This window comes from Xenopus laevis, chromosome 6L (assembly GCF_017654675.1).
Source record: "Xenopus laevis strain J_2021 chromosome 6L, Xenopus_laevis_v10.1, whole genome shotgun sequence".
In the NCBI taxonomy this organism is placed as follows: domain Eukaryota; kingdom Metazoa; phylum Chordata; class Amphibia; order Anura; family Pipidae; genus Xenopus; species Xenopus laevis.
The window spans coordinates 113,806,593-113,832,900 of record NC_054381.1 but is presented as its reverse complement, the minus strand read 5'-3'; the positions used below and the strand labels follow the sequence as shown (position 1 = coordinate 113,832,900).

Sequence of the window (26,308 nt, the reverse complement as noted above, 5' to 3'; positions counted from 1 at the left end):
AGGCACAACTTAAAAAGCCCTTGTGGAAATATGTACTACATTAACACTATGTCAAGACAGTAGAAGCGAAGCCTTCTAGTCGATTTACATAGTTTATTATGCTTGCCACTAAAGCTGCTGAGAAATCTAATGCTACTTTGGAATTTAACATTCCAATAGGCTAAAACGGTTATAGAGGATCAAAGCAGCACATACATGAACAAACACTTTGTTCTCTGAATTTGTATTTAAGCCATTAGGAGTGACTGCAGTACCACCAAGCACCAAGTGTACTATTTATACCTTTCAGCTCCTAAAAAAGCATCAGTGTCATAATTACAGTTACATTCTTTAGGTTAATGCTGGACAGATCTATAATTCCCATGTTCACGCCATTTCAGCATATACACTGTCCTTTATACGGTAGGGCCATTTAGAATGCAAAGACCTAAGTTTGACCCATGGATACAACATTTGGCAGCACTGTATTCATCAGAGCTGGCATCCCATCCCATAACATGCACATCATTCAGACACATAGGCTAGGGAGAACCACTCAGGATACCTGACAGGTATACAAGGGTGTTGTGACTGCCAGTTTTCACCAGATGGTCGCTGTGGTCGGAACATCCCAGGTGCCAAAGGCCTTTATGTCTGTTTATTATATATGGGTGCCTCTATGACACCTGGAGGTACACAAACAGTTCCAAAGCGAGGCAGGTAGCATGACTAATTTCTGACAGATAGCAGCTTTAACCCTGTAAGTAGCACATCAGCAGTTATCTACCATCCTTGCTAATTTACAATCAATTCAGTTCAGTGTTCTGCTGCAGCAGCTTCCAGTAAGTCAGAGCCAGATCCCATGTCTGCCTAGGCAAAGGTTCATGTAAAAACAGTTTTTTAGATGTAAAACTAAAAATACCTGGGTATTTGTTGTCATGGCTGAGTTGCAGGAGGCGTTTCAACTCTAGAGTAAAATAAGAAAAAATTACACATAGCTATATATAATTAAACATAAGCTGGCCATACATGTCCATATTTGGTCAGTCAGTTTAGTTAATTTTTAACCATTGTTGCACCATTGGTGCAAGTGTGGTATTTCAGGCTGTTTGGACAGTAATCCCATTATCCATTTATTGTACATCACTGCTGTAGAATAATAATCAAGGATTATCTGCCTTGATAATGGAAAGTTGCTGTTGGCTGATAGGAAGTAAAGAGGAGCTGCCGCTCCTCCTCATTTCCTGCTGTTCCAGTAATTGGGGTGAATACCTGAAGGTAAGAAACAATAGAACATGTGAATGGACGTGACCCAGAAAGATCAGTCACAGCCATACGGTTCAACCTCTGTACAGCTACCTAAAGATAAGCAAGACTGCAAGTCAAGATAAGAACCTTTCCTTAGTCTGCACTTACCAGGAAGAGTTGGAATAGGAATTTATAGTTCTAATAGTGTATGTGTACATTGTGGCATTCTGGGCACACAATGTAAAGGGAGCTGATCCATAGAAAAAGGATGTTAAAGAGATGAGGAAACTTGGGGATCTCTAGATGTTTTTAGTTTGATAGCTTGTTGAAAAAAGCAAATGTGTTGTGTTACCCTCTGCATCCAATGTGTAGCTGGATGAAACACCATCAGTGTCTGTAACAACACATGAGTAAATTCCCAGGTCCTCTTCTGAGGGATCATTGAATGAGACCTTTGTCCTGTAGGAATGAGAATTTATTAATAAAGTGTCAACACATTTATATATATATATATATATATATATATATATATATATATATATAATATATATATATATATATATATATATATATATATATATATATATATATATATAGTTTCCATGAAAAAACAGCAGAGAAGAGAATATGAGAAGGCAGTTGTTCCTATAGGTTTCATAATAATAACAGAACTAAAATAATCCTCACCTGCCACCTTTGGTCTCAATGGATACCCTTGATGAATCATCAATTGGCTCATAATTCTTGGACCATATGAACCTTGAGTCTGGAGTTAACTGATCACATTCAAAGTTCAAAGAAATGATACCATCGTCATCAACAACCACCTCGACTTCTTTGGTACCTGGAAAAACAGCCAGAATACACACACTGTTGGTACAATGAAGGATTGTCTTCCAAGGATAAAGATTAAGAAATTCAATTATTTCCTCATTTCCCTATTACTTTTGCAGTCAAGTTTTGAAGAGCAGAGTGATCATTGGAGTTTATCTACAGCTTGCAATGTGGCACATTTAGTCCTTTAAATCAGTTTTGGAGTGAGATTTCAGTGACCCAAAAGAAAACTTAAGACCATGAGGTCTATTCTCTAAACTATATTTCCTTCTCTCCTTAGTAAACCACTGTATTCTCCTGTTCTCTTCTCTATCCTTCTCTCCATTTCTGATATAGAAATGGGCTATCCATGATATAGGCAAATAAAGCCAAGTGAATGAACCCACTGCATGTTTTCCTGGTATCCTGGTGGACCTGTGTCTCTAAATATCCATCAGCCATACTACAATACTCATTCCTTACATTTTTTCAACAACACTCACATAACAAATCCAACAGCTTGTCTGGGTGCAGGTAAAAAAACGTTGTGTCACACTCAGACTTATATGCAATTAAAAGGAATTATTCAAGTAAAATCCAACGTTTTGATTACTCCATGGTGAACTTCCTCAGGGAAAAGAAACTGAGGGGCTTCCGGAGGCTTTTAGCTAATCATAACAGTGATCATAAGTGGCTAAAGTCCTAAAGTGGCAGTAATTGTCACTTATTCTATTTCTGGTAGACTTTTGTGGTAATTGAAATTACTGTTGAATAAGGTTGCTAGGCATGGGGGCCTTATTTATCTGAATTTATCTGACTATTTTAATGTAAACTGTTTCATTTAATTTATAAGAAATAGATACATACTTGAATGATTAAGTATAATGAATTCCTGCATATTTTTATTTAATGACAATTTGAATGTTTTTTAGTAATTTATATATTCCCACTGTTTTAAATTATTCTTATTATCTAAATCCAATTTATTTATAATATTATAAATTTTAGAACTTTAGTTGTTAAATGATTAATGAATCAATTAAGTGAATCCACTGTGCCAATTAGGCAAATTATAAAGGAAGTAATTCAGTGATGTGAACTTTAGCCTCTGATGAAGGGAATTTCTTCACGAAACGCGTTGGGCCGATTATTCTAACTTGTAGTGTAAGTGTATACTACTTTTTTTTAAATAATAAAACTATCCAATTTTTTGAGTTTTCCCGTGTTGCCCGCATGATTTCCCAGCCTACAGTGCCTTCATTGTGCTGACCGATCCTGAAGTTTCCCAATACGGATAACCCAGGAAATGAATTGGAGTACGCTGCAGCTGTGGGACACGAGGCAACTATCTGAACCATAAGCGAGATCGCAAAAACAGCGGAGATCTTGCACGCTGGGGAGATTACCAACAAACTGAAGTACGGAAACATTCTAACCTGCGATCCGATCCAAGAGATTGTGTAAGTACAATCTAAGCAGGGATTCTGTGCTGGAGTCACGTTAATGCACATTGGTGCGCGTCTCTTTCTCTTTGAAGTTAAAGTTGGTTTGGAGCGCTAAAGGGTTACTCAAAGTTGGTGCGATTTATTCTATCTAAATAGGAAGCGCATATAAGTCTGTTTTTATTGCAACTTTTTAGGGGTTGAATCCTTTGTGTTTGCGCATCCAGTTTAACATATTTGCTCACGGTAAAAAAAGCAATTAATTTTAATGAAAAAAGTCTGACCAAACTATAATCCATGATTGGACCTTATTTATTATTTTAAAAAAATTACGGTTTTATCGGATCAGGGACAAATGCGGAAAAATCAGGCGATAATCCAAATTGTACGCTTTTTCCGGACTTTTTTTTCTAATTGCCAGAATTTTTCGGATTTTTGCCTGAAAAGTCCAAAATAGTCAAATTTTCAGGCTAATTCCAGAGCAGACCACAGAAACTTCCAAATAGGATAGGGACCTCTCCCATTGACTTATATACAACCTCGGTAGGTCCGAAATGCCGGATTTTTGTATTCAAACTTTTTCCATCTTTGGCATTTAATAAATCTAGAAAAAATGCATGTTTTTTTTCCACTAAAAATTCTGATTTTATAGTAAAAAAAAAACTAGAATTTTTCATGTCTGTGTTGCTGTTGGTTGTGATACCCCACATAGAGCTGAAATGAATGGTGTAAATGAGTAAGTACTATACTGAAATATAGTGGAATAAGGCAGGACTGCTGCCAGCGGTCAGAATTTGAGGTATGAATAAATCAGTAATATGCTATTTTGAAATCCAAGGTCTATACATCAGAACATTCAAAAGCAATAATTTAAGATTGATTGCATAGATCCTAAAGTCAGTTTAGAGACTATACTTTACATATTCTGTAATATGAATGTGAGTATCTACCTGGTTTGGTCTGTGCCAGAACAGGATCTGTTAGATCAGATGATTTGCCAACTCCTGCCTGGTTTACAGCCCTCACTCTCAGGACATAGCGGACCCCTTCCTGTAGGTTTGCAATCTGGAAGTAAAACAAAGTGGAAGGTAAATGTGAGAAAATTCTAAACTATGACACAACATTTAACATTTTATTTCTATTTTCGATATGTCTATTTTTTATGATTACAGCAGAATGTGCTGGTTCTTCAAAATGATCATAGCAACACGCATAATAATATAGGGAAAAACTTCCCTCCTAGTAGTAGTAGAACACAGCTTGTCTACGTTATATATACAAAGTATATTGATCCCTTAAAACTGACTGCAGCAGTTTTTGAAAAATTGAAACTCTTGGCCGATATGGCAGCTTGCGATTTCTCTGAAAGCAATGAATCCAATATGCACAACATTTAGGGGGTTATTTACTAAAATCCAAATGTATCTCATAATTTATTAAAAAAAACCATGACCAAACGCCCATGTAAAAATTTTTTATTAATAAAAAAACTCCCAATTTAATTGGATTGGGGAAATACTCATTACAACCGAGCGAAAACCTGAATCGCTCATATTTTTTTGGCTTTTTCCCAACTGCTCAAAATTTTCAGGCTTTTTTCCTGAATCGCTCAATTTTTTTCAAGTTTTTGGCCCAAAACAATGAAAAGGTTGGATTTTCTGGCAAAAACCCTGAAGACCCTGATAACTTAAATTTGAGATAGGTGCCTCTCCCATTGACTTATTTTAATTTTTTGCGTTTTTACCATTCGGACTTAAATAACCCCATAGTGATCATTGAACCTACAATGCAATGTTAACTAGTTGCTGTACCTTAATGTATTTGTTAGCGGTTGATTTTTCATTGACACCTCTCCAATGTTCATCTCCTGCATCTGCCTCCTTAATATCAATATAATAACCTGTAACGGGATTTCGACCGGTATAGACAGGGGGCTGCCAAAGAAGAACCATGGAGGTGCTCCTGACCTCTCTCAGTGTCAGTTGATGAGGAGGTCCTAACGCAGAGAAAAACAGTTTGAATGTAGCATAAAGAGTGTGTTATTGTTCAACTTAACTAGACAAAATGGCCCATGTTTCGATGCCCTAAAGGGTAACTTAGATTACGTAAGTAAACTGGGACAGAGACTGATGTGAATAAAATAAAATATATATTGCAATATACAATTAACAGGATAATAATTTGATGTGAAACAATTATTATAAAGGGAAAAAAAACTATTTTAGTTATTATCACTTATCCGGAAACCCGTTATCTAGAAAGTTCCCGAACTACAGGAAGGCCGTCTCCCACAGACCCCATTTTAATCAAATAATTAAAATTTTAAAAAATTATTTCCTTTTACTCTGTAATAATTAAACAGTACATTGTACTGGATCCCAACTAATCCTTATTGGAGGAATAATAATCCTATTAGGTTTAATAATTGTTTAAATGTTTTTTTTAGTCAATTTAAATTATGGAGATCCAAAATATGGAAAGACCCCTTGTCACAGGTCCTGAACATTCTGGATAACCGGTCCCATACTTGTATAACAATGGCAAAGTCTGTTGTCTTTTGACATCATCATCATATTGGTGACATCACCGGCATCATCAAAATGGAACACGGGAACTGACTGAAACTTATCCTGAACAGTTGTAGCGTGGTTATTTATTGTTACTATAATTATAAATGTAATCAGCATTTACCTGGCACAGCAATGGTCCATTCCTCACATTTGAATGGTTTGCTTGGCTGTGAGGGTGTTCCAACCCCAGCCAGGTTACAAGCCACCACTTGATACTGGTACACAATATTTTCTTTCAGATTCAGAATCTGTATTTAAGAGACAATAAAACATGACATATTCTCCTCCTCCAGAAATGTAATGGCTAATGTGATCATGAATTCCACTTCTAGAAAGGGATAAAAATATCCTATTCGATGGCTTTCAATATTGTGAAGAATAGTCAGTACCTAGCTGTCATACAGAAACATAATGCACTGTCCATCCGTAAAAGGGTGGTTCACCATTAAGTTAATTTTTAGTATGTTATGGAATGGCTAATTCTAAGCAACTTTTCAAAAGACCTTTATTTTTTAATTGCTTTTCAATTATTTTTCTTCATCTTCTGACTCTTTCCAGCTTTCAAATGGGGGTCACTGACCCTATCTTAAAGACAAATATTCTGTAAGGCTACAATTTTATTGTCATTGCTACTTTTTACTACACATTTTTCTATTCAGGACTGTTCCCTTTCCTATTCATATTACAATCTCTTATTCAAATCAATCTATCATGGATCTTCCTTGACCCCCTCCGGTGCAAAGGGGAGGGGGGCTGGCAGGGGCCAGGATCGACCCTGGTTACATCTAAGCCCCTGACATACTCTGCTTTATATGCATTAATCAATATAATACATTTGAAAGAAATTTAGGGTTATTGTATGATTTATATTCTCCGTTAGATATAAGTCCATGTTGCCTTCTGCCAATGCCATCCTCCTACGCCTTTAACTCATTTAACCTCTGTCCTTAAAAATACTTAATACTGTAAGAGTCACATTTAAAATATATACAATGCCTATCAAGAAATATGTGGGAATTTGACCCAAAAACTGTCAAAAACTGTCACTGTTAAATAAAATATTATTCTAAGAAATAGAATATAAAATATAAATTAATTACCATTTTTAATCTTTTTAAGGTTATGTATAGAATTAAATGATATTGTACTCTCTCTCTCTCTCTCTCTCTCTCTCTCTCTCTCTCTCTCTCTTCTCTCTTTTCTCTCTTTCTCTCTTTCTCTCTTTCTCTCTCTTCTCTCTCTTTCTCTCTTTTCTCTCTCTTTCTCTCTTTCTCTCTCTTCTCTCTCTCTCCTCTCTCTCTCTCTCTCTCTCTCTCTCTCTCTCTCTCTCTCTCTCTCTTTCTCTTTCTCTCTCTCTCTCTCTCTCTCTCTCTCTCTCTCTCTCTCTCTCTCTCTCTCTCTCTCTGTCTCTCTCTCTATATATACAGGTATAGGATCCCTTATCCGGAAACCCGATATCCAGAATGCTCCGCATTACAGACTCCATTTTATCCAAATAATCCAAATTTTTAAAAATGATTTCCTTTTTCTCTGTAATAATAAAACAGTAGCTTGTACTTGATCCCAACTAAGATATAATTAATCCTTATTGGAAGCAAAACCAGCCTATTGGGTTTATTTAATGCTTAAATGAATTTCTAATAGACTTAAGGCATGAAGACCCAAATTACGGAAAGATCTGTTATCTGGAAAACCCCAGGTCCCGAGCATTCTGGATAACAGGTTCCATACCTGTAGATATATATATTTATATATATAAATGTATACATATTGTAGACATACACAACCTTTATATTATTGGTCATTGGCCAACATATAAATAAACAGGAAGAAATGACACAAAGCTCTTACTCTGTATGCTCTTTCACTAATGGCTTTAATATTGGCCTCTTGCCATTGTCCAGGAACACCATTAATGACTTCACAGAAGTTCACATAATAGCCTTTGATATCCAGGCCTCCTGTAATTTTGGGTTCTTTCCATCCTAATACCATAGAGTCGCGAACACTTTCCAGGACGGTGATGTCATAGGGTGAAGATGGAGTTGCTGTTTTAACATATGATATAAGAGTTAGAGATAAAATGTCTTGCACAATGTATGTGGTTGTGGACAACACAGAAGAACCAATCCCAGTGCACCTCAAACACATTACTGTTATATAATGCGGTAGTCATGAAGCTGTAGAAACTGTGCTGCAATCAAATGTCTTACAAAGTGAATAAGTTATGTTGTAAAGTGACAAAAGGTCAACCACGTCTAAGACCAGTGGAGCTTCATTAAGGTGCAATGATATTTGCCTTTTTATGGGAACTATGGATTTTAGCATTGCCCAAAATATGGGCAAAAATCAAGCCCACAAATGTGCATCATATGGAGGCACATTTTCGAATGTACATGGACGTTATCATTGCACCCATGGTTTAATTGCATGGAAAAAAGAAACAGAACTTACCTACTCGAAATGGAACCTGACAGGGGTTTATTCATTAAATACTGCTGAACAGCATGATAATGATAAGGGACAATTTAGTTCTGGTTCAGCAATGCCCAGTATGTTAATAAATAAGCCCCCTTTGTTTGGGTGATCGCATTTTCAGTAACTTACCAAGTACCGACGAAACAGGAACCTTTGTCAGCATCGTTTGTGGAGTTACATATATATACCCGGCATATTTAATATAAATATATATTTATTAGCAAAAGTCCATAGATATTGGTCTGTTACTTGATACTTAAATGAACATTTAAATGGGCAGCACATCACTTAGATTCTGCTGCCCTGAATTCACACTGGCTTTAGCCAAGTTCCTGGGCAGGGGGCACATTGGAGAGGGGGCAAGAGGTTCTTGCCTTGGACAGCAGTATTTATGGCCTGCTGAAAAAAATGAATTATGCTCAAGGGAGCCCATGAGACATAACAGCAGAGAACGCCACATTAAGGGGCAGATTTACTAAGGTTCAAATGGTAAATTCGAATTTGAATTTTCTAGTTGTTTTTTTTTTTGGTCAAAACTCACAATTTTGAGTTTAAAACCACCAAATCGAATTCAGAATTAGAATCCGAGATTTATCATCCCCCTACTCTAGAAGTAACTTGAATTCGATAGGCGGTCACCTAAAACCTGCCGAGTTCATGTAGAAGTCAATGGCAGTGACCTATTTGAATAAGTTAATAGCCTTCCTGACATTGGAACTCAATTCGAATTGCTTTGAATACGCTTCGAGTTTTTGGGTCGGTAACATTCGTTTGAATTTTAGACGTTCAAGTGATACCATTCGAGTTTCGAGGTCATTCGAGTTTATTTGAGGTGAAAAAACCTCTAACATTTGACCTTTGATAAATCAGCCCCTAAGCACATTTCCCTGATGTTTTAAGGAATAATACATGCATGGGTGCATGGTGGGTGGGAAAGAGATTTACAAAGGCCATACTGAGAGTTTAATGATAGGTAGGTTTGTAGCTCCTACTGTGCAGATGATGCTCTTATTACACTATCTTACTGGGGAAGCATCTCATGGCTTATTTTCTTGCAGCACCACTTGTCCCCCATTAATTATTTCCTAAAAGTGGTCTACGTAAATACTGAGTGATCAAAAATATTACCAGCAGGAGCAAACTGAAAGAAATGTGTCATACATATTTGGGCTACAACCACCAAATAACGAATCTTCCCCAAAGGGAGGAATAATTGAATATAACAAAACATAACTCAAAAAAAACTTTAGCTTGCAGGTGCCCAGTGCTTGTTGCGTGACTTTTACATTTGCTCAAGTATGATAGAATTCAACTCAATGCCAGGAGTTGGTGTATCCCTAATGAAAACATCTTGTGATAAAAGAAAATCCAGCTTACTTTTACATAAACATGCTCCAAATACATTGCTGGTACCAAACCCTCATGCACAAAACACAAGGCAAGTCAGTAGAAGAAGGTAAATGAAACAGTATCAAACCAGACATGCAACTCCCACACAAGATGCAGAGAGATGTATTACGTTATATTGTGTTACATTCAGAGTTCTGTGCAACACATATAGACGGCTACTGAGGGAAATATAACAATATTGGAGCTGAGGGGAGACTGTGACACAGTAACGTGACTGAGAGGGGCCATATGATCTTTTGTATAAATAGATTTAAGTGTCTTACATAGTCTCATATTTACAGTGTCTGAATAAGAGGCTGAGAAGTGCCATATGGCCTTTTGTATAAATTGAATTAGGGGTCATATGTAGTCTGACATTTACAGTATCCAAAATGGAATATCCGTATCTGAAATTATATTTGTAACTTGTACCCAACTAAGATATAATTAAAGGGGTTGTTCACCTTTGAGATCACTTTTAGTATGATGTAGAGAGTGATATTCTGAGACAATTTGCAAATGGTTTTCATTTTTTATTATTTGTGGTTTTTGAGTTATTTCACTTTTTATTCAGCAGCTCTCCAGTTTGCAGCTTCAGCAGTCTGGTTGCTAGGGTCCAAATTACCCTAGCAACCATGCATTGATTTGAATTGGAGACTGGGATATGAATAGGAGAGGGTTTGAATATAAAGATGAGTAATAAAGTAGCAGTAACAATACATTTGTAGCCTTAGGGCAGAGACAGACGATACGATTCAGGGAGAATACAGGGTTATGGGAAATAGCTCATAGTCCAAGTTGATCCAGGGACTAGTCCGATTGCCATTTTGGATTCAGGAAGGAATTCTTCCCCCTCTGAGGCAAATTGGAGAGGCTTCAGATGGGTTTTTTGCCTTCCTCTGGATCAACTGGCAGATAGGTAGTTAATAAAAAGAAAAAAAAGGTTGAACTCGATGGACATGTGTCTTTTTCAACCTTACTTACTATGTTACTATGTTAGATTAGTCACCCAGCGACAAATCGCCTCTTCTTCGTGTGACTAATCTCCCCAAACTGCCTCCCCGCCAGCTAGAATCTAAATTGCTGGCGGGATGGCACTTGGAGCACTTCATTTTCTGAAGTTGCTGGGCAACTAATCTCCCCGAATCTTCTCGTCTGTCTCTGCTCTTACAGAGCATTTGTTTTTTTCGAAAGGGTCAGCGACCTCCATTTGAAAGATGGAAAGAGTCAGAAGAAATGGCAAATAACTCAAAAAGTATAAAATAGAAATAATGACGACCAACTGCAACAACTGTTACAAGGAATTGGACATTCTATAGCATACCAAAAGTTACTTCAAAGGTGAACCACCCCTTTAACCCTTATTGGTGGCAAAACAATCCTATCGGGTTTAATGTTTAAATTACTTTTTAGTAGATCCAAATTACAAAAGACCCCTTATTGGGAAAACTCCAGGTCCCAAGCATTCTGGATAACAGGTCCCATAGTAAAATGTAGTTTTATATAAACCTTGCCCAGTATGATATAAAATCTGACCATTTCCATATGCTTCGTTTGCTAAATTAATTTCATTGAAAGATGGAAGAATATGATAAGGTATGAAGAGACTCTTGAACTCCAAATCTGTTTCTAGTATGTATGTTTAGTATTCATGTGCAAATATATATTATACATCCATTGGTGCCATCATTTGTGACATTAAGCACAGGGGAGTGAGTTTCCATTGAATTCTTCCCATGTTTAGTCTGCCTTTAGTGTACTAAGAATGGGCTTCAAATTGTTCTTCTTGTTCTTTAGTTTATACTTTGCTAGAAACAATATATATATATATATCTATATATATCTATATATATATATATATCTATATATATATAGATATATATATATATATATATATATATCTATATATATATATATTATATATATATATATATATATACTCTGCAGGAAGTATACTGCAAGCAATGACACTTGTATGGTGAAATGAGAATTAGATGGAGACAGGATGGTCAGATAAGCATGTGGTTTTCATCAGCAGAGGAAGTGATCATGACTGAAGATGGCGCCACTGAAGTTCTACTTACATTTCTGTCCTTGTTCCTCTTTCTGTGGCAAATGGGAAGGAGCCACGGTCTCGTTACTTGTACTTATTTTACTTACTCCAGTATGTCCAGGTGTAACACATTTACTGGGTGAGATATTTGGGGTTTTAGCATTGCTATCGGTCAAAATATCTGTGGCAAGCAAATGCTGCGTGGACTCATGCTTGACTTCCCGGCATGCAGGGTAGTCTGTTAGTCCATCAGCAATACCACTCAGTTCAGGACACGCACCATGAGGCAATCCTCCCCCTATAACGTTCAGAAGATAACAAAGATATTGGAAATCATATTGTTAATTCAGGAGACAGTAAGTGGTAAAAGGGTCATGGTTGACATAGGGGCAGATCTATCAAGGTTCAAATTGAAAATTCAGATTTAAAAATTAAAATTTCCGAGTTTATTTTAGTGTAAATCGACTAGGGAATAGTCCAAATTCGATTCGAGTTTATGTACTTTCCCTTTAAGAATTCGAATTTGACTATTTGCCATCTAAAACCATCCCGAATTGCAGGTCTATCCTATTCACCCGAATTGAAAAAATGCAATTTTTTAAAATACATTTCATTTGGTTGTTTTTTTTTTCTTGTTTTTTTTCATGTTTAGAAACTCCCATAAACCCAAAATTCATTCCTTGATAAATCTGCCCCTTAGTAATCCACTCAGGACCCTCTATCACTCAGTGCCAAGAAAACAACAAAGCAAGTAGATATAATAACATACCACCCACCACAATTTTTTTTAAACATGCTGAGATATCATAACAGAAAGGTGTAAGGGTCAGGGCACACACTCAGATTTGGGGAGATTAGTCACCCAGCGACAAATCTCTTCTTCTGGCGACTAATCTCGCCTCCCGCCAGCTAGGATGTAAATCGCCGGCAGGATGGCACTCGGAGCGCTTCGTTTTTCAAAGTTGCCCGAAGTTGCTTCACGAGGAAACTTCGGGGGACTTCGGAAAACAAAGCGCTCCGAGTGCCATCCTGGCAGCAATTTACATTCTAGCTAGAGGGAGGCAGTTCGGGGAGATTAGTCGCTGGGCCCTGACCCTAACAGTAAACTCATCATATTACAGAGAGCTAGCCAACACATTCCTAAATATCTGTATACTGAACAATCACCATGCAAATGATTTCTTCACTGTATGAATATTTGCTTAGTATACAATTATATCATCCAACATGCTCACTATGACATTGTGTACAGTTTCTTTTATTCTCCTGGTCATGCAAGAATAATGCCAATACTCATGACCCATACACAAGCATTCCAAGGAATCATGCATCCATTGCTTTATTAGTAAACGGCATACTACAGTTTCATTATAAACAGCAGTAAATGTAAGCTTTGGTGATGACAGTAATACCGTCTGCACAACCATAATTTCCGGACTTCCATTGCCATATCTGGTATGAAGTGAGTGGATAACTAAGTCATTGGTGTTGGTAGAAGGTGAGAACATACAGAATATTAATATCAAGGATTGATGAGGCATTTGCATGGATTGTGGAAATAAATCATAACTAAAAGGAAATACAAATGTTACAGCCAACTAACATCTAAAACTAGAATGTTCATGATAAGGATCACATATATTTCACATATTATGTTTCCAGGCTGAAAAACATAGCATTAAAAGACTTACCTATAGCAGCTTTGACTTCTATGGCCTCAGAGTCAGATGAGTAGTCACTGAGTCCTGCCGCATTGACGGCTCTGACCCGGAATACATACTTCTCACCAGTCAGAAGCCCATGGCAAATGAATCTTCATTGTCACAAAGAAATAATAATCAACATTAAAGGGGGCGTTTCACCTTTAACTTTTAATATGTTATAGAACCGCCAATTCTAAGCAATTGGTCTTCGTTATTAATTTTTTTGAAATTATTTGCTTTCTTCTGCTGACTCTTTCCACAGCTTTGAAATGGGGGTCACTGACCCCATCTAAAACACATGCTGTGTAAGTCTACAAATGTATTGTTATTGCTACTTTTTATTTATCATCTTTCTATTCAGGCCCTCTCCTATTCATATTCCAATCTCTTGGTTGCCAGGGTAATTTGGACTCTAGCAACCAGTGCTAAAAATCCAAATTAGAGAGCTGCTAAATAACTGAAAAACCACAATAATAAAAATAAAATCCAATTGCAAATTGTCTCAGAATATCGCACTCTACATGTGGGTTATTTTGTGGACAGTATAAAAAGTTGCCAATATGGTCTGGAGTGGCTGAGCCAGTGTTTTCCAATTACTTTCCAATTACTTTCCATCTTTTATCTTTTGCCATTTTCCCAAATTTGAAGTTTAAAAATGTAATGTTCCTGTCTGTAATCCAGGAGCATCTGAACTGTTACAATTTTGCAACATTTGGTTGATACATTTCTCAGTAGTATCTCTGGAGTATTAGCAACTATTGTATCAATTTTAAAAACTGCCTCCAAAGATAACAAACGTATCAACTAAAGGTATCAATTTAGAACAGTTAAAGAGTCGGTGACCCCCCCCCAGCTGCTTTTTCATAGTTGCAACATTATTATACTACCTTATTATTATAATATTATTATTTATAATTATTTTAATCTTACAACTAATTTTAAAAAAAAAAATTGTTTCTACCTAAAAAAAACACCAAGACACATTTAAATAACTTACTGAAGGCGAAGATCCCTCGTGCGGCGCTTGATTTCTCCTTTCTGCCTTGTAGAGGAGATAGCCAGGGAGTAGAAATTGAGTGCCGCACGATGGATCGTCGCCCTGTTGTAAGTTGTTTCTTAATAAAGACTTTGCGAATTTAAAGTTAAATGTGTCTTGGTGTTTTTTTTTTGTCATGTAGAAATTAATTTTTTTTATGTTACTGGTCCTTTAAGCAACATCAAATGTGATTACTTTACCTTTTGCCTTTTACAGGGTTGTTGTTGCATGGTTCCCAGTGCCCGGACCCTTCAATGCTGGCTTCAATGTAATACCCAACCAATTCTCTGGTATCCTTCGACTCAGTCCATGTGACGACCACTGATGTGTCTGTGTTTCTTGTTGGTATAATGTTACTTGGAGGTTGTGGGATATCTATAAGAAAATAAAAATTGAACATACAGGTAAGAAAGTGGAAGCAAGTAATAGACTTGTTTGCCTGTGCAAATGAGCTAAAATGTGTATACTCCCAGCATTGTGTTCTCCAACAGGATTCCTAAACCCCCAAAAAGAAGCATAAATGTGATTTGTTTCCAATTTGAGTAATTCTGAATCAAGTGTACATGCTACAATAGGTGTTACTCATACCACCTATCAGATATTTGCTTTCATGTTCTAACTTGTACTAGGCTATTCAAAGCTATTTGCTGATTGGTTGCTTTTGGCAACTGCACTTGTGCAATTATGCCTGTTAGTGAATTATCCCTACAGTATTTATGTGATTTGAATTTTATTACAAGTTGTCTTTGGTTGCCTTATGGCATGGTTTAATAACCATCAGCATCAGCATCCCACAGACAGACTTCAGGAGGTCCACAGGTGGACTATGACTTGGTTACCATAGAGCTGTCATTGCTATAAACACACACCTAAATGTAGTGGATGTTTTCTACCTTTCAGTTCATTTAAAAGTTTTGTTCATGCACTTTCTCAACCTAAAATATTTCTCTACTGGTAACAACTCAACCATGTTGTCTGTCAAAAGTACACTGCAAATCACTGACTCATGCTGCAATTCTAATTTGTCAGTGACACGCAACATGAGTATGTTTATAATTAATCATAAATGTGCCTGTTGCTTTGGTAAATTGGACACTGCTGACAGTTAAAGGAGAACTAACCCCTAAAAATTAATATGGCTTGAAATGCCATATTGTATATACTGATCTTATTGAACCAGCCTAAAGGTTCAGCATCTCTATATTAGTAAGGATCCAGGCCTTCAAATTTGCAACAGGAGTCTCCCATGTTAGATTTTGTTTGGAGTGTCTGCGTCACTCACATGCTCAGTGTGATCTTGGCAGCTGTTGAGAAGCTAAGCTTAGGGATTGCTGCAAATAATCAAGCAGAAATGAGCTTTTCCGGTCATATATACTGATGCTACAAGGCTGATTATTATTATGTTAAATGCTGATGCTAATTGTGCTGGTTTCTGAGCGGTCATGTATCAATGATCTGAATTAATTACTAATCAGCCGTATATTGTGACATTTCTATTCTATGTGTACTGTATATAGTGAGTGGGTCCCTAAGCTCAGTAAGTGACAGCAGCACAGAGCATGTGCAGTGAATTAGCAGAAAAGAAGATGGGGAGCTACTGGGGCATTTTTGGAGACACAGATCTTTGCTGCTAAAGGGCTGTGGTTGCCTTGGGCTGGTACAGAAGCCCGAAACATAATGTATAACATTTCTGCCCTAATTCTTTGGTTAAGCTTTAGTTCTCCTTTCCAAACCTGAGAGCTGCTCAAGATAAATGAAATATTTTAGATTAATAATTAAAAGACCAACTTGCCTCAGAAAATCACAGTCTACACAGATGAGCCATCCATTACTCACCAAGCTTGTCACCTACAACAGTGGCTTCGGTGGCTTCAGAAGCCTCCCCGACTCCAGCGGAGTTACAGGAACGAACACGGAAACTGTATGATTTTCCTTCTGCCAGATCGAAAAGTGCAAAACGTGGGGACTTAACTGGTATCTCTGTATTGACTCTTTGCCAGTTATCCATTCCAGCAACACACTGTAGGAAATGGTTATAAACTTCAATGAACAAAAATGGCAATTATATTTCTACACTTCTTTATGAAAAATTGCAGAAAGTTAAATTGAGTGGAGGGTCTGGATTCTATACTGTAATCAAATTACTGTATCTACCTTGCAAGGACCAAACACAGAGTAGATTCAGATTCCCCATTTTCCCAATTTAGCTCAATAAACAACAAATGATTAAAACAATAGGCAAAAAGTATATACAGCACAAGCCACATTCATTGCAGGGGGTATACAGCAAGTGCAAGTAAGGAGAACTAAGGGTATCATTCCAGATCCCAGTACGTATTGCCTCCTTAGGGCTTGAAATGAAAATTGTATATTACCTTTTCTACATAGTACATGACACCTTCGTGGCCACGCTGACCAGGTGGCTTCCAGCTAAGCACCACATAGTTCTTAGTGGCTTCAGTAACACTGAGATCAGTTGGGGGGCCAGGAACAACTCCCTCTGTAAAACAAGAACCCCTTGGAGGATTAGTGACATAAAGAATTGGTTGTGTATGAATGCACTTTAGGGCAAAGCCCATGGCACAAAATGCCCACTTTGCACATTGCCCCTGGTTTCATAAACACACTCTATTATGGTGATTAGATATGGATTTTGAATGAAGCATATACTGTATTGATTTCTGATGTGTAAAACAAGGCTGCTCTTGTATCAATTCACACATCAAGGAAATATTCCTATTTTATTCCAACCTGTCCACTAGGAGAACTATTTCCTCTAAAATTTTTGAATATTATTTACTGTAACATAGTGTAAGTAGTAGAACTGTTCTACCTCACATTAATAAATATCATCTTTAGTTATTAGTCTTTTAGTTATAATTACAGAACTTCTGACAAATATTCAGGTGTGCTCAAGGCTGCTGCTAGACTCAGGGCGGCCGTCAAGGGCATCTAAAAGAATGGTTTTGTCTGTAAATGGGTTGAACAAATTTTATGGGATCCATAATTTGGAAACCCGTTATCCAGAAAGCTTCAAATTACGGCAATGCCGTCTCCCATAGACTTCATTTTAAAATAAATACATTTTATTTTTTAAAAAGGATTTCCTTTTTCTCTGTAATAATAAAACAATGCCTTGTACTTGATCCCAACTAAGATATATTAATCCTTTTTGGAAGCAAATCAATTCTATTGGGTTAAATGACCTATTATTAGACTTAAGGTATGGAGATCCAAATTACGGAAAGGTCCCTTATCTGGAAAACCTCAGGTCCAGAGCATTCTGCATAACAGGTCCCATAACTGTATATGAAACCAAGGCTATATAATATTGTATATGAATTCTGAAATATCAATTAACCCCTTTTTTAAAGTTGTTGATAGCTGAGATCCATAAGGTGGAAACATGTTAAAAGCAACAAGATAAAAATACAAATAGATTTATAAAGAATAATTTTTACACAGTTTTGGGGTCTCTGCTTTCTTTACCCAGCATGATACTTACCTTTCCATTAGCAACTCCTAAAATTCTACCTAAGCACAAATGGGCCCTATAGCCTTTTGCATATATGTTATATTCTCCACTAGCTGAAATAATTTGGTAACACAGGCAATAATAGTGATCTGCCCCTTTCACCCACAGACCAGCTGACACGAGCTGGTGAAATATACATATTTTATTGAATTGGACCCCTTTCTGCAAAATGGTGGTGTCCTCAATTTCCCAAAGCTAGTTTTGACCCTATTGGTAAAAAAAAAACCTATGTTCAAAATAGTGATACTACAGTCATTTTATAATGAAAAGAAATATGCAAATCCCATGGTTTAACAAGGCCGTAGTTTCTGCGATACTACACAAACATTTACAATAAAGTAATTTCATCTATACATATATATACCAGTGGGCTCTTCTTCTGTGACAATGATTTGCCCAGTCCATGGAGCAGAAGGACGAGCTGAAAGAAAACAAAAATAATTACTTTTGCAGAAAACTTTTTAAATGCAGCTAAAATTCCTTAAATGATATACTTTTCAATTCAATGCAACAAGTGAAAATGCAGGATCCTGCTACCACAAAATATGTATCTTTTCTTTATGGAACTGCAGGAGTAATACGTTGGTACTTATCGATAAAGAAGTATTTGTCATTTATTAAGCAAGGCTTACACTTTATTCTGGCTCTGTCAGCTGGATCCAGGGCAGCGACTGGCTCTGACACGCGGGATGGCCTGCCTATTCCCGTTTTATTTACAGCTCTCACACGGAATATGTAGGAACGTCCCTCTATTAATCCAGTGACTGGGAAACGGGCAAACTTGACAGGTGTGTCGTTACACTGGGTCCAGTGCTGGGTCCCAACCTCACATCTAAGGCAATACAGAACAAGAGATATAGTTACACATATTGTGCATTGTGTGGAGATAGAATTTCCTTGGGACTATAATTAGTCTTATTTCATATACAAGAAGAAGTGCTGTGTAGATTAGTATTAGTATAGGTGAGAGCACATATATCTGTGGAGGACGATTATGACCCCAATGCCCTCCACTCACCCCCGACACTTACCTTTTTTTTTGTTCCTACAGGGGCAAGGAAGAGCTACATCTCTGAGACAGAGAGCACAATTGCTGGTCTAACAAACTAGCTTACACTATAACTAGCAAGGTCGCCAGATGAACAAACGATAATGAGAGACTACGGAAACCTTTTCAGCTGTGCCTTGTGATATGTGGCTGAATTTAGACAGATATCGGATAGACATGCTATTGATGGAGTCCTATTTAAAGGTAAGTATTGCCTTTTATCAGCCTGTGTATGGCCACCTTGGCATGATGACGATTTTAAAAAAAATTGCACACCTATATGTCAGGGCTCAGACATAAATCTATAGTTGTGTGTTATCTGCTTAAATCAGCCCTGTATGAGCAATGACAGGTGGATGAAGTTCTTGCAGATTAGGGCAAACTGCCATTTTCTTATCCTGCGTTTTCCCACTGGTAGAGAAATAGTCACTTGTAACATTAGCCTATGGTGTTTGGCTGATCCCACCTGTACCTGTCCCATGTATGTAATGAGAGGAATGTGATCTGCCTGTCACACACACACACACACACACACGGGTTGTGGCTGGGGCAGGGAGACCTGGAGGGGGGTGAGGGCTCTGGTGGACTTGGACTCTCCAGTCCAGTTCCTGTCAATACACACATGGGTTGGGTGGGTTGGGATTAGCCTTTTCTTCACCAGCTTTAGCTCCGGTCAGCAGGAGGTAATTGCCAAAACCTTTAAAGGGACCTATAGCATCAGACCAGAAAGGTACCCCTCCTCCTGAGAAAAGGCCTAGAGCTCCCAACCCACCTGGAAGGATAAATAAGACACCAACAAAGCTTCCAGACACCCACAGGGCAAGCTGGGGCATATTGTTACCGAAAAGCAATGTTTCAATAGACAGGAAATGGGATCTCAAGCTCATCCTTTTGTGGCTTAATAATTACTAAGTTGGCCTGTGTAACCGAAAGCCCTAAAATATCAAGTTAAATTAAAGCAGAACAACTCTACAAACAGTGACACTAATAGGTACAGCAAATTGCAGCCAGGAGCAACCATATAATCTTTTGTAGACAACCAAATAATTACACAGCAGTAAACTCATAATAATTAGGTACTATAATAAAGGGTGCCACTAGGACGGGACTTCTTTGTATCTTCATTTTCACGGACAAAGTATAAATTGGATTAAATGGGAAACTGAAGGCAGAGGGAATAAGAGATAGAAAGCAGAAACAAATGAATCAGTGGCAGTTGTCATGGAAACACTTATCTAGAACTATACTAAATTCATAAAATCAATCTACAAAAAATATTATATATATATATATAATATATTATAAAAACTGTAAATTAAATAGAGGCTATCTAAAGGGGCTATTGGGTGTTTTAAAATTGCCTACTTTGCCAGAACCCATCACACAGCTGCTGTTTGTCAGTGTGATATATTTTTACACTGGAAGTCTACAAAGAACCATGCATTATTTCATATACAGTATATATGATGGACAGCCCTGCACCGTTTAATCCTATGAAGCTGCAGTGATGCAGTCAGTCAAGAATTGAAGCTTGCAACTGTTGGTGCCAAAATAGGGATGGGAATGCAATATTTAATAAGTACAAAGAGAGAGAGAGAGATGCCATCCCCAAAGTATTGGTCCCATTGGCTGTGCACTGGAAATGTGATGCTGATTGTATGGAAGTATAGTAAAGGGATACTGTCATGGGAAAAAAAATGTTTTCATTTGAATCAGTTAATAGTGCTGCACCAGCAGAATTCTGCACTGAAATCCATTTCTCAAAAGAGCAAATAGATTTTTTTATATTCAATTTTGAAATCTGACATGGGGCTAGACATATTGTCAATTTCCCAGCTGCCCCAAGTCATGTGACTTGTGCTCTGATAAACTTCGATCACTCTTTACTGCTGTAGCAAGTTGGAGTGATATCACCCCCCTCCCTTTTTCCCCCCAGCAGCCAAACAAAAGAACAATGGGAAGGTAACAAGATAACAGCTTCCTTACACAAGATAACAGCTGCCTCGTAGATCTAAGAACAACACTCAATAGTAAAAACCCATGTCCCACTGAGACACATTCAGTTACATTGAGAAGGAAAAACATCAGCCTGCCAGAAAGCATTTCTCTCCTAAAGTGCAGGCACAAGTCACATGACCAGGGGCAGCTGGGAAATTGACAAAATGTCTAGCCCCATGTCAGATTTCAAAATTGAATATAAAAAAATCTGTTTGCTCTTTTGAGAAATGGATTTCAGTGCAGAATTCTGCTGGAGCAGCACTATTAACCGATTCATTTTGAAAATTTTTTTTTTCCCATGACAGTATCTCTTAAGGGAATATCTGTTAGTGGGCTGACCTTTGGACAACTGAACCTGTGTAATTAGCACAGGTATGGGACCTGTTATCCAGAATGCTTGGGATCTGGGGTTTTCCAGATATTTCTGTAAAATCACCATACCTTAAGTCTACTGAAAATCATTTAAATATGAATTAAACCCAGAAGGACTGTTTTGCCTTTAGTAAAGATTAATTATCTCTTAGTTAGGATCAAATACAAGGTATTGTTTTATTATTACAGAGGAAAGGGTAATCATTTTTAATGTATTTGATTATGATGAGTCTATTGGAGATGGCCTTGGTGTAATTAACAAGTTTCCAGATAATGGATCCTATACCTGTAATTGAACACAGCCTGATTCTTTTTTCTGCTGGGTAGCAGGGAATAAAGGTCTATTTTGGGTGAAATTTAACAACAGGAACAGAGAGTCCTTGGAAATCTTTCTGGGATACAACTGTGCTTGAGTAATTTATATTTATTCCATTCATTACAAATTCCAATTCCAGCATAGACTGTGTTTGTACATTTGATAAAGATCTATTATTGGTATAACAAGTCTGTATGACATTTTTTTTTAAAAAATCTCACCTGTCTATAAAATATCCTACAATGGAACTGCCACCATCAACAGCTGGCTGCTTCCAAGAGACGATAACATAGTCCTTGTTAGCATCAAGACACTCCACATCCAAAGGTGCAGCTGGGGCTCCAGCGACCTCTGCTTCAGCATCTGAAATAGAACAAAGCAGTGAAGAAACAATAAAGTAACACAAAACGGTGGACATTTTGACTGCCACAGTGTGAAAAATGATCATAATCATCATCATTTCATCATCATCATTTATTTATATAGCGCTGTCAAGATACGCAGTGCTTTAAAAATAATGTGTGGTCATTGGTTCACATAAAAAAATGGGTTGCTATGGGTCACTAAACCTAAGTCTTTTACACCTACTACTACATTGCTGCTGGGCCTATCCACCACAAAGCATTAAGTGCCTGTTGGAGAGCTTCGTTAAACCTACACTCGTTGATTTTAATAAAATGTAATAACTGTACTGGCATTTTGAATTAAGCTATGGGCACACAGGCTGAAGGCTCTGGCTGTTTTCAGCCTGTTTATTTATGCAAGTTGAGAGAAGCAGATCAGTTCATTGCCCCTGCTCCATTGATTTGAATCTGATCAGCCTGTGTACGCTCACATACATAAGAGCTGAGGTCAGCCCAAATACGAGATAGGAGGCATCTCCGGGCTGACCTTAGCCTCAGCTCCGCTGTTTGAATTCAAATCAATGGAGCAGGGACAGGGAGCAGATCTGCTTCTATCAGCCTGCAAAAATATGCTGACAATAGTTGGAGTCTTCAGCTTGTTTGCCTATAGCCTAAGGCCAGGGCCAGATGATGGAGGATCTCTGTAGGCAGAGAATCTGCTGCCTGCTGCACTTCTGCTCCTGGTCTGCCTGCACCCGGAAGCATTGTTTGTGCTTGGGTGCAGGCAGACGAGGCGGATTTCGGTGCCAAAACACTACATTTTTCATTTTGCGCCAAATCTGCCTGCAGTTCAAAAGGCTTGGAGGGCGGTAGAGAATCCTCCTGCTGAGAATCCATGATGTAATCATTGTCTGGCCCTAGTCTTACCCTCCTGCCTTTGCTTATCTCCCCTACATTATCCAATAATTAATACTCATTGCAAATACAAGGTTTCAGTGCTTATCTGTAACTCCCCTCCAGCTGTCTGGCAAAGTGGATATTATTTATATCAGAACCTGTCAAATTAACTTAATTGATGGCAACTACCAATTTGAATCTTGTATATGTTAAATGCATTGTCTATAGCCTCTGCCTTTTAGCAACTGAATGAAACAGAGGAGATATAATTAAGAAAAGTAGGTCAGAAAAGTTGCTACTGGACATTTAAACCCAAGACATATCATGTCTTGACATTGGTCTTTTTAACCAATATCTTAAATCAAATGATTCCCCAGTACAAAAATGGCAACGTAGTTGTAGTGCTAAACAAGCATATGTGCAAGATATAAATGGACACACATGTTAGACTGATATACTTCCTCTTACAGAAGTGAGAGCAGGTATTTCTGGCTTTCACATGAGCTATAAATGAACAGGATAGAGAACCAAATACTTGCAGTAAATAGATCTTTGATGAGCTCTTCAGTGTGCTGTGTTTAAACTGTCTGGTTTTATAAAATTCAAACATATGTGCTCAAGTGCAGTTGCCAGTAGTAACCACTAATTCTTTTTGCTTTCATTGTCGAACCTGTAGTAGACTGTTCAAAATTAATTTGGCTTAAAAATCGGTGCTAAATGTTGTATTTACCACCCACTTGCCATATTTTACACTTTTATTCTACACCGCCTCAGACCTTGTGTAAACTGCTAAAGTCAACTGGGATATAATTCAGGATCAGGAGGCAAGTAAATTGGGGCATGATTGTAATGATGGTGAATGCCATTATTCATGGTACATAGATATCAGTTGGCATCAGTCCGGCCAACACACAACTACCAGAAATTATATGAAACAATTTTATCAGTATGTTTATGGCCTGCTTTAAATCTAATATTTGAACCAGTGTATATCAGCCTGTATAGAGAGTGGTTTCTTTTGGGTGCACTGCTGAATTTAGCGTAGGTGCCATTCTGCATGCCTTAAATTGAGCCAAGAATTCTATGCACGGAGTCTCCATGATGTTACCAGTGTTTCAGCTGTTCCTTTCACAGCTGGAAATGAAATGATATCGTCTCACTTACTGTAAATATGAAATCTGATACAAATATGTATAACAATTTTTTTTGTAACTTTCAGGTACATCATTTCATAAAGTGTTGGTAATTTAAAAGCAACTTTTTCTCTATCCAGGGGAAGAATAAGGATAAGAATACTTATATATTTATGCAGTCTCCTGTTTCCATGCTAAACCTGTTTTCCTAAATGCTGTGTTTGAAGGTGCATCTATTTGCTCTCATCACATTCATCATAATGTTTGTATTATGCTAAGGCCAGAGACACGCTCAGATTCGGGGAGATTTGGGGATATTAGTCGCCCAGCGACAATCTCTTCTTCTTTAGGGCGACTAATGTCCCCGAACTGCCTCCCGTCAGCTTGAATCTATATCAACACCGGGATGGCACTCAGAGCGCTTTGTTTTATCAAGTCCCCGGAAGCTTCCTCGTGAGGCAACTGCGGGTGACTTTGGAAAACAAAGCGCACCACTTGCCATCCTGCCGTCGATTTGCATTCTAGCCAACGGGAGGCAGTTCGGGGAGATTAGTCGCCCCAAAGAAGAAGAGATTGTCGCTGGGTGACTAATATCCCCAAATCTGAGCTTGTCTCTGCCCTAAGGCTGCTTGTCAGAATCTGAGACATTGGCAGCTAATTGGGATCCAGACACCCATTCCAGATATGCCATTTTCCATAATGTCCTAGTTAACCTATTCATCATTTTTGACTCATTGTAATAATAAAACTCACATGCACATTGATGGCTAAACAGTCCCACTGGGATTTGGTATTGTTTAAATGTTTAAAATGTGTTTATAAAAGCCTCTATGGCACAGTGCTCTACATTATGGAAAACTCCTCCAAGATTCCCAAGGCCCCAAGATACCCAAGATTCCAAGATTTCATAAATTAGTTATCACACCTGTGCAAACCCTCTGGTGATATGTTGTACACAGGGTTGGACCTTTTTGTGACGAAGTTGATTTTAGGTGCCATTGGCTCCTAGGTGACACACCCCTGAGATCAATCCACTTGTCATGAATAGTTCCTTTGACATTTCTCAGTAGTGTCCCCCTGTCACTGCCTTTACCTGCTATTGGCAGAATGGTTCCTATACTTTGCTATAGGAAGGGATGAAAGGTGGTTATGGGTGTTATGACCATTGTGGTTTTTCATTTGCCACCAATCATAATTCCCTATGTGCTTTAGGCCTAAAAACCTCTATCAATATAAATAATAAACATCACATTTAGTGGCTAACTGAAATACATGGTTTCAGTACATTAAGTACAATAGTTCCAATGGTTTTGGAACTGGAAAAACAAGTTTATTGTTTGAAACTGTATTCTCAATCAATTATATGAATGTTTTTTCTTTCACTGTAATCTTAGCAGTTGTGTAATTCTTGTATATAATTATAACTGTTCTAAAGAAGCAAAACCCAGTTCTGTCAATGCAAGGAAAGTAATCTGACTACACAATAAGTTAGCAGAATTGTTTGATTAGAAACTTATCTGTGCACCATCTACAAAAAAAAAACATTTTAGATTTTGAAAAATCATGACAAAACGGAAGATCTCGTTCTGGATGATACAAATAGATACAGGTACCAGTCTATCAGATGATTACAGTAGGGCAATTTCCTTTTTATTCATTTTACATAGAGCTAAAGAAGCCTCTTTATAAAAAGTGTTTACCTTCCATTGGTTTTACTGCACAATCAGTAGAGGTCATGGCTACAGGGGATTGTTTCTTGCATTTAGGATGTAGAATGTGAACATGACTATAGCTTATCGGCAAAAAATTTGGAAGCGTGATGGCGTTCCTGGTAGAACATCTCGTGGCTGGTCGCTGGGGGCTGGTGACTAAAGCTTACCCCATAATGAGTTTACACTAAGAATTAAAGGAGATCTAAATCTTTCGATATTCTAATTTTTTTCAAATTCGAATC

The 26,308-nt window shown here is 37.7% G+C and overlaps 1 protein-coding gene across 3 annotated transcripts in view; it reads right to left on the bottom strand.

The window, feature by feature from the left end:
• myom1.L (myomesin 1 L homeolog) overlaps positions 1 to 26,308 on the bottom strand; it is an 84,082-nt gene that overhangs the window by 25,057 nt on the left and 32,717 nt on the right. For 2 of the 3 annotated variants that reach the window (XM_041566391.1, XM_018267915.2), the window contains 15 exons: positions 22,202 to 22,343; positions 18,879 to 19,078; positions 18,611 to 18,667; positions 17,087 to 17,211; positions 16,548 to 16,731; positions 14,912 to 15,086; positions 13,664 to 13,785; positions 12,253 to 12,270; positions 7,904 to 8,100; positions 6,174 to 6,300; positions 5,294 to 5,478; positions 4,433 to 4,547; positions 1,915 to 2,071; positions 1,580 to 1,686; positions 902 to 946 (listed from right to left, as the gene is read on the bottom strand). In XM_041566391.1, the coding sequence (XP_041422325.1) occupies positions 902 to 946; positions 1,580 to 1,686; positions 1,915 to 2,071; positions 4,433 to 4,547; positions 5,294 to 5,478; positions 6,174 to 6,300; positions 7,904 to 8,100; positions 12,253 to 12,270; positions 13,664 to 13,785; positions 14,912 to 15,086; positions 16,548 to 16,731; positions 17,087 to 17,211; positions 18,611 to 18,667; positions 18,879 to 19,078; positions 22,202 to 22,343 (1,956 nt within the window). The remainder of the gene's footprint in view (positions 1 to 901; positions 947 to 1,579; positions 1,687 to 1,914; positions 2,072 to 4,432; positions 4,548 to 5,293; positions 5,479 to 6,173; positions 6,301 to 7,903; positions 8,101 to 12,252; positions 12,271 to 13,663; positions 13,786 to 14,911; positions 15,087 to 16,547; positions 16,732 to 17,086; positions 17,212 to 18,610; positions 18,668 to 18,878; positions 19,079 to 22,201; positions 22,344 to 26,308) is intronic. The other variant, XM_018267916.2, reaches the window with a different exon arrangement.